The sequence below is a fragment of the Cinclus cinclus genome, chromosome 4 (genome assembly GCF_963662255.1).
Source record: "Cinclus cinclus chromosome 4, bCinCin1.1, whole genome shotgun sequence".
Classification (NCBI taxonomy): domain Eukaryota; kingdom Metazoa; phylum Chordata; class Aves; order Passeriformes; family Cinclidae; genus Cinclus; species Cinclus cinclus.
In genome coordinates this window covers 22,508,196-22,517,498 of record NC_085049.1, presented here as the reverse complement: position 1 = coordinate 22,517,498, position 9,303 = coordinate 22,508,196, and the positions used below count along the sequence as shown (strand labels likewise).

Sequence of the window (9,303 nt, the reverse complement as noted above, 5' to 3'; positions counted from 1 at the left end):
GAACTCTTTGGTTTACAGTGGTACTTAATATAAGTAGTGGGTTTTACAAATACTCAACAATGCCTTAAGCTGGTCTTACTGGCCTTCTGAAGTCCTGCTCTGTATTCTCACTAGAACATTCTTACTTAGAAGCCACTCTGAATTTTATCTTATTTTCCACATTAGGGTAACATAAGAAGAGACCTTTTGTTATTGCAAGCATGTAGTGCCAGTCCCAGAACAAGATCAGCTGCAGGTGTTATATGTTAGCTTGGAGTTCCTGTTTCATGACTTCAGTGTGGTCACTTGCATGTCTTGGGTTGCAGTATCAAAAGTTATTGATTTATTTTAAAACCCTCTCCAAAATTTCATGGCTTTCCTAAAAAGACAGCAAGTCATGATTATTGTTTACAAGTCAGTTTTGAGGGGAGTGATCCATGTTCAGCACAGTAAATTTTACTCCAGATGAACATTGAATGAACACCCTCCAGCTTCAGGAGGATGCTTTTAGAGAAATATTTTTGGGATGTTCTAGTTGCTAGAAGACACAGCTCTCAAAATCACTCGCTTCTTCCACAATCCTTACTGTCAAGGCAGTGTCTTTTCTACAACAAATTTTAAACAGATCTTATTATGGACACCTTTGTTTAGATTTCCTGGATTCTGCCAAGCTAAGCAGCCTCAGATTTTCAAAAGGTGGACAAAACTGAAGTGCCTCAGATGCCAAGTGTCTTTGCTGAACTCATCATATCCAGCTGAATGTATTAATTCAGGAAGAATGTAGGATCTGCTTCTTTGCTGGAAAGGTCCTTGGTGAGATTCTGAGCACCCAGAATGGTGGGGTGGTACTTACCAGGAAGCTCTCCACCCTGCTGTGTGTAGAAGAGCTAAATCAGCCTGGCTTATTGGGATTGCTTGGAATGCAGTGAGAAGACCCTTGGCCAGCCTTTGTGCTTGTGCTCTTTACCTGTCTGGAGAATACACTAAGCCTGACTTTCTGGTCGTGCTGCATGTGTGCGCTGCATGTTATGTGCTCTGGAAGCAGTGAGGGGTTTAGAACTACCAGACAAAGCCATAAGCATCCCTCTCAAAAAATTACAGTAGATGAAAGTAAGAAATAAGAAAATATGCTCCACTTTGAGCATAAGGTGAATCATTTCAGAAGAGTTACTGCCTGAGGCTCTAGCTTAGCACAGAAAGACGGTAATTTGGCCTGGTACATTAAGAATTTCAGGTTCAGTTTACTGCTTTTTAATATCAGCTTGGTAATCAATTGAAGGTTATATAAAAGAGCCCACGTCTCACAGATAAGAAGCTTTGTGGAAACTTTAGATAAAATTAATAAAATGTCTTAGCTGACTTTTAAACTCATACATGTAAATGTAAAAATGTTCAACTGCACTTAGCCTGAAAGGATCATTGTCATCTTTCCAAACTGCCTTCTCAGTTATAACACACAGCTCCTGTGTAAAGTGTCTCTCCTGAAGCAATAGTTCTATTTTGGTCAATCTTTTCAGATATACTTGAAATAAGCACCCACTTTTCATGATATTCTGTTACAACCCTAGAACCAATAACAGTATCCTTTTTCCTCCAGTGCATCACTAATGATTGAAACAAACCCAATCAAACAATGCTGGGACACTTAATATAATTGAAGAAAGGAATCAAGTAACAGCCGAGGTTCACTATGCAAGAATTTATATTGCCTCTTATTATTTGAAGGCTCTCTGTGGCTCCTATCTGGTTACCTCTTCAGCAGGGACCATAGGGAACTTATTTCATGCAGTAATTTTGTCTTCTTTTAATGCAACGCAAGCATAACAAAAGATACTTTGCCCTACATGGTAGCAGTTAAGTTCATCTGCTTTATTAATATTCAGACATTGAAAATGCTCTGGCTTTATATAAAGCTTTACTATGATTTATAATTAAAGAATTCTGCTGTCCTGGTGAAGAGCACTTACACTGCATACCAAGATTGTCCAGGTGGAATAACATGAGAGCAGTGGGATTTGGCCACATCATTCTTAAAATTACTCTCATAGAATGCATTATAATTATTGTTTGATTTCCCATAGTGCCTCAAATGGCAAACAGATTCAGCATCGGGTGATGCTGGCATTTGTCTAATAGAAATTAGTGCTCTTTTGAAACTTTGCTGGACTGTGGTGTGATAGTTATGGGATAAAAACCTTTCCCAGTTCTGGAAAACTACCAGAGGAAAACACACTTCTTTGTCAGCTCTTTCACCTGATTCCTCAGCTTTCATCTCCTCTCACCTTGTAGTGGGAGACAGCATGAAATAGCAACAGGATGCTGAGCTAAGGGACTGAGGCACAGAGTATGTGTATTCTTCAGGGAAAACTGAAATGTACCCTGAATGACTGTGGGATAATAGTTAAGCCACATTAAGTGATTTGCTTATCTGAGATTTTTCACATACACATGCACACACACATAGTTAAGTTGAATACATGACATCCTTGCTGAAATTAAAAATTCCTTTTTTTTTTTTTGAGATGTATATTGGATGGCTGTGGACTCATCAGGACTAAAAAAATGAGAGAAAAACAGGACTTAGAGTCCCTCTTAATTGCCTAATGTCAGTGAGATGTGATTTTTGAGTGGGTGAGGGTCTGGGGCAGGGGTTTGTTGGGCAGGGGCTTGTTGGGCAGGGTCTCTCTGCTCTCTCCAGGATGCTGAATTCCATGGGTACCACTGAACATCCTTTGAAATGGATACATCCTCAGGGAATGGTTCAGGTACACAAGCTGTTGTGCATTGTTGGTTTCATTTTGGGATGGTTATGGATGGGTTTATTTTAAAAGAGCTGCCTATTTTCCTCTGTCTGTGTGGTCAAAAGTGGCTGAATAGCTTTTTAATCAACCAGTCAAAAGCAGAATTAGAGATTTTGAGAATAAAATTCAGGTCCAGGTGTTTACAATATTTATGAATTTTCAAGAAATTAAAGGAACAGATGTTGTAGGAACAGGCAGACAACCTGATCTGGAAGTTGCTACTAGTTTTCCCCCTAATGATCATGTGAATTGCTTGATTTTTTTTTTTTTTTTAATTTCCATCAGGCAGATAGAGTTTATTAGAGTCAGAATGACAACAGTAGTTTAGATCTTACTGTGTGATTTAGAATAGATTTTATCAATTTATTATAATTCCAAGATGTATACATTAATGATACATGTCATACTATGAGATTGACAATTTATTTGCATCACAGCTGTTAAGTTCAAGCACTTCTTGAAGAACTTGCATCTTCTGTTCATTTTTCCAAATAATATTTTAGTTATAGTTTGAGCAGAGAGGAAAAAACCTTCATAAGTGCAGGAGTCAAGTTAATTTCTTACAGGCATTCCATCATGGAAATGAGAGATTTATGGAATTCCTAGACACTACTCTGGGTCAAGCAGTCAGCCTTGTAGACTATCTGTGTTAATACAAAAATAATGAAGCACTGCCAGCACTCATAAAAGGCAATTTATCACATCATATCTTCCCCTCTGTGGTAAAATGCTACAATACATTTCACTTGGCAAACTTTTGGAGAGAATGGAAGCCCAGAGTCTCAGTCTGGATGTGCACCATCTTTCCAATACCACAGTGTACAAGTCATGATAATCTTAGTTTACATTCAGCATATTCTTGTGAAGGAGAATAATGGTGTTCATGGTGCACATTAAATGGACTGCCAAGTGCTTCACAGACAACTGGACTGTGTAACAGATTGGCAAGGCAAATATTGCCCAATTTTTCAACCTACACTTCAAAAATGAAAAGTACAGGGGGTACTCTTATGTGAGCTCAGTGCTGAAGCCCCATTTCACAATACTTAATTACCTTTGTTTACAGTCCCTTGTAAGAGCCCACCAGGCTGGGAAGCTGAATCAGGGAGCAAGGGCTGGAATTTTGCCCCTTTAAAGAAGTTCTGGGCACCACCAGCTGGAGCCACACAGCTGGCTGTGTTTGTGCCCTGATGAGACCACAGCTCACCCAGAGGGCTGTGTGGCACTCAGCAGTGTCCAGCTCCTGGGTATCAGTGCTGGCAGTGCTGCAGCTTGCAGATCCAGAGCAGATCTTCAAGAGCTCTGATGCAGAGTGCTTACAGCCAGAGAATGGAATCTGGGATGGACAGAGGGGTGCGGGAATGTTTTGCAAGTCTCATCTATTATTTACCCTTCAAGATCTTTCCTGGCATTGCGGGTTCCATATTATCTGTCTCTTGCATGGCTCATTAACACTTTCCTTCTAAAATACAGCCCCTGGAGGAGGGTGGTGCCAGTGGTGCTGTGTTTAGGTTTGTCTCTGAGAAGTGCCTCCTCCTCAAGAAGGGGCTGAAAAATGTCTCTCAGAGCCAGACGTTTCTCTGTGCCTTCCCATCCTGGCCTTCTGGTTATAAATTCCCAAGTCTAGTGCTAAGTGCAGTGCTGTCAGGGTGAGGAAGATGTGCTCTCTGAGTACAGGGGTGGCACCAGGCCCACCAAAATTAAACACATGAAGTGAGTCTAGCCACAGAAGTCAGGCTTCTGTATACACTGTTGCAGGATGCTGTGTGCATCTATAGTTACCAGTGAACATTTCAGCATTAGGACATTCTTGAAATCATGCATTGATATAAGTCATAAATTAGTGAGGTGACTAATTGCCTTCTGAGATTTTGACTCAAAGATGTGATATACTGCTTTTGGGGATGTATGAAGGAATGTGTTCAAGTCTTCCACATCTCTATTAAAAGCTTTAATATTAAAGTCTATTAAATCTTATAATTAAATCATCTTTTGCTCAACCAAGAAAAAGGAGTCAGGTGCTCTGATTTCTGTTTCTGCTGGGGTTTCAAACCTGCTGCTATTACATTGAAGTTTTGCATTTGCAGTAATGCTGGGTACTACTATTCCCTCAAAGTAAAATTATTTTTAATCTTAAAATACCCACAAAAATTACTTCTTGGTTGGTTGGATGTTTTTGTTTGGTTTGTTGAGGTTTTCTGAATATTTTTTCCCCTCCATACTTTGACTAGTTTTGTAGTGCTTGAGTAATTACATTCAGGAGTGGTCAAAGGTGAGGAGATGGCAAGTTTTTCATTTAGCAAATTACTATCTGGAAAAGTTAATAGAGAGTACAGAACTATTAATTGATGCAGCAAGCATTTCAGTAAGAAGCAAAAACCTGGAGAAGGATTTTTGTGGCCCCCGTCAGATATCAGCTCTCAATGACCATTCACCTGCAGTAGTGTGTGGAATAATGTATTCAATTCTGTGCATAGGGTAAACTGAGCAACACAGCATCCAAGGAAAATGTTCTGGATGGGTTGGCTTTTAGGTCAGACTACATGTAGAAAAGAAAGGAATTAGAAGGGTTTGGGTTTTTGCTTTGTTTTGTAGTTTTTGCAGTGGTATGGAAATATAACTAAGAAACTAAGAAATAAGTTTTTGGAATAATCATTCAAAGGAAACAGATGCTTTAGCCCCATGAACAATTATGATAAAAAGTGAAGACTGTGCAATGGCAGCATTCCCTCACTGATGATAACCATAGGGTGAAAATTGTGCCTTTGTTCCTTTCTCAAACTCCTGGCTCTGGAAAAGTGGGAAGCTTAAGATTGGAATGCTGGCATTGCAGACAACAGTCTGATTTCTTCTGCAAGAGGGAGGAAAGGAGAGAAATAGCAGTATTCACTTTCTCCTTCACAATTAAGAAGGTCAACAATAAAATGGCGAGTTAGATGTTGGAATTCTCTTCCTCTCAAATTAATACAGAAAGTGACCTGGAGCTCAGAAGGGCAACAACATGAGAGAACCCTGATTTTCCATTACTTGATGTAACAATGAAGTGCTGCTTTTGGCTTTGTCAACTGAGCAACTGAAGCTGCTGTTTAGACTTTCCCAGTATGAAAGGAGGATGCAGAGCCTCCAGTTTGCCACAGACATCACCTAATTCAGTGTTTAAAGATGTGCAGTAAGGACAGGCTGCTTTTAACGCATTGCAATGAAGTGTCTGCAGATAAGAAAATGACTGGGAGGGAAGTTAAGCTGTTGCTTGTGATTGCTGGTTTTGACAGCAGGAAGAGACAGAAGTAACTTCTCTCTGAAATCATCCAAACTATTCTTTCTGTGCCTTTTGCAAGGGCAGCCATATAAGGCAGCCCAAAGGGAGGGCCCCTGCCTTGCTCAGGGTGGGACTTGGGGAGCTGTGGGCAGAGCCGGGCGGCAGCTCCTGTCCTGCATCTCTCCAGGGATTCCACGGTGTGCAGCAGCTGCCAGGAGAGGGATCCGCCTGGAGAAAGTAGGTGTTGTTTGCCAGCTGGTTTCAGGTTTTTGTGTGCCGTGTCCGTGGGATGCTGTGTGTGGATGGAGCAGCCCAGGAAAGGTGTTCCAGGGAGCTGTTTGCAGCTCTGCATAGCCAGCCTTGGCCAGGCAGCCTCAGCACCCCAAAGTGAACGGATGCTCTTAGAAGTGCTTCTTAGGGACCTGCTGCAGGCTGGCTTGGATGAAGGGCTTTGTGCTTTCATGTTTGTACCCTCCAGCTGTTCATTAAGAGAACTGCTGAGGGAAAGGCTGTATTTCTCTATTTGCTCTAGGAGTGATGTGGAAATGTGAACTGATGCTCACCTTTCCAGGAGCGGTGTTAAGAAATGAGCCCTGTGTAAAAAGTCATGTTAAAATGTACACATGTAAATACTTTGTGGAATAACTTGGAGGGGTCTGTTCAGATGTACTGCAATGGGAGTTCATTAACTACACATGAGAAGCTTTAAGCAAAAAGTAGGCTTAATTTAAAAATGGGAGGCGTGGTGAAGACTGAAATTGTCTCTCTAAAATATTCTGCTGAGGCTAAAGTAACTCTGAATGTGGTGTGTAAGAAATAAGGCAGAAATACATCCACTCTCAGTCTCACAAAATTATTAATATTGCTGATAAGAAATTGATGCTCGGCATTAGTAGCAATTTAAGTCTGCTTCATGAAATACATATTGATCTAGAAGAACTCTACTGTCTTTTCTGTTTTGTCTAGGTACTTGTTTGAGAGTAGCAAAATTACCTGCAAACATGAAAGGGCTTGAAGAAAATCGAGGATCAGGCCAGGAGTCTTTGATCTTTTCCCTTGTAGCAATATTAGCCTCCCAGTATCAGTTATCATTAATGGCATCCTCCTTTTTACACTTGAGAAAAGTTATTCCGGAGTACTGTGGACTGCAAAATCAGAGTCTGTGACCGAAACAGTTTTTTAAATCTTAAAATCTTTCTGTTATATTGATGCTTAAGATTTCTCCTCAGGTGTAGGTGTTGAAGTTCAAAGCCTCATTCAGGTGTGTTTTGGACAACACTACATCTCTAATGAGGACACTTCAAGAACTGCTCAGCTTGAAATAATCTGATAGGATCAGTTCTCAGGTCTCTGCTGCTGCACAAGTGTTGTACTGTTTAAATAGTTCCAGGCTTCCTTCTTAACAATGTCATTTTGAAAATAAATTTTCTTTCCTTACTTCAGAAGATTCAGCCTATTTCCTTTCCCAGACTCCTGTTCCTTCTGGTGTCAAGCACATAACTCATAGGTTTTTCTGATTTAATTTCAGAGGCTGAGTGACAGCAGGTGACAGGCTGGCAGCTCACATTTGTGTCACAGAGAAGCTCCATGATAACAGCACAAAGTCATCTTATCAGCTGCTGGAGAACCCTGGGCAGGGAAGACATCCAATCCCTCCTTCATGATTTTAAATATTGATCAGAGACAACAATTCCTGCGTGTTGTTGTGGGATGTCCTGTGGTGGTGGAGGAGCTGCAGAATACCTGGTGTGTAACCACCGAGGGCAGGACCAAGGCTCCACTCTCCAGCTGAACACTCTGAGTGGAAATAGCAAATCTGCAGTGCTGTGGGACATCAGGGGGAGCCTCAGCACCATGCAGTATTCTCCTGTGGCACTGAAGCCAGAGTCCCCCATGGATAAGGGATCTGGGATTCCCCAGAGCCCCGGGGAAGGCGCAAAGGCTGCAGCCTGCTTGGACAGTGGAGCCAGCAGGGCCCGGACCCCGGAGTGCTTCCAGAGCCAGTACCTGACCAAAACCAGCACCCAGGGACAGGTCTACAACTTCCTGGAGAGACCCAGTGGGTGGAAGTGCTTTATCTATCATTTTGCTGTGTAAGTACCTACATGGTCTTTGGTGTAAGAAAAATCTGACACTGTCCATTTAATCAGCCAGGAATCAGTACCTGAGCTGCTGGGCTCAAAATCTGTTGCATGAGTTATCCCCTGAAGGCAATTGAAAAGTCAATTCCTCAAAGAATCCGCCACTATATCCATTATCATCTCCTGAGAAGGCTTTTTATTTTTCAAATGATCTTTGTTTCCAAGGATGTATGTGTATATTTGGTATATCTGAGGGCAAGTCCTCTGTGCTCCTGACAGCTCTGATTGCTGAGTGAGCTGCTTTACACTGCTCCAGCTTCAGACACTGCAACTTTTAGCAGATGTGGCAGGTCCGGCTATGATCAGACACATCCTGCTCTTCTAAGTTTGTTTTGCTCATGCTAAAAAGCCAAAACAAGTAATCTGTTAGGCAAACACATTACTAATTTGAATTCATTTATAGTCGTGAATGTGAAATGAGTACAGAGTTAGCAAAATGTTTTTCATTATTCCATGTATGTGGTATGTGCAAGGAGGCAATTAAAGCTTCAATTTACCCTTGTAAAGCAGTGGTTAATAAATTAATCCAGCTGTTACTGTTTCCTTTGGGTTGCCTATGGTATCTGTCAAGACCTCAATTACTTTCTGAATGCTGCTTAACAGGAAGATAATTTGTCATCTTAGCTGTAGAAAGGGTCCAGTTGTGCTCCCACTCAGACCAGAGCAAGTTTTAGTGGCCAGCTGAGCCAAAAGGCCTTGCTTTTATTATAAAATTAGCGTATTTCCAAAAGAAATGCAGAGTGTTGAAATTATTCTGTTTGTCTGAGATAAACTATGGCCTGACTGCATTTGGGGGAAAAATCCATTATCAGTGGCTGCAGTCAGGAACTGCCCAGAGAAATAAATGGTAATTCTGGTGATGAACCTTAACGCTTCTATTTAGCAAAAAACAAATAATATTGTTAGTACTTGCTTCCTTTCCCCCCTCAACATCATATGAGTATTTTTGAAAGGATTTTTTGATTAATGAAATTTCTCCAAGCAAAAAGATAGGGCCTCTTTCAAGGACTGTGCTTATAGCATGCATTATTCCTAAACAGATGAGATTTGTGTAGATTTAAATATATGAATAGTCATGATTTAAACCTGTTTGAGACTACTAATCTTGCTAAAATGCATTTGT

At 41.0% G+C, this 9,303-nt stretch overlaps 1 protein-coding gene across 1 annotated transcript in view; it reads left to right on the top strand.

The window, feature by feature from the left end:
* The first annotated feature begins 7,749 nt into the window (after positions 1 to 7,749).
* LOC134043457 (potassium voltage-gated channel subfamily KQT member 1-like) overlaps positions 7,750 to 9,303 on the top strand; it is a 408,991-nt gene continuing 407,437 nt past the window's right edge. The window contains exon 1 of the mRNA XM_062491792.1: positions 7,750 to 8,132. Coding sequence (XP_062347776.1) covers positions 7,750 to 8,132 — 383 coding nt within the window. The remainder of the gene's footprint in view (positions 8,133 to 9,303) is intronic.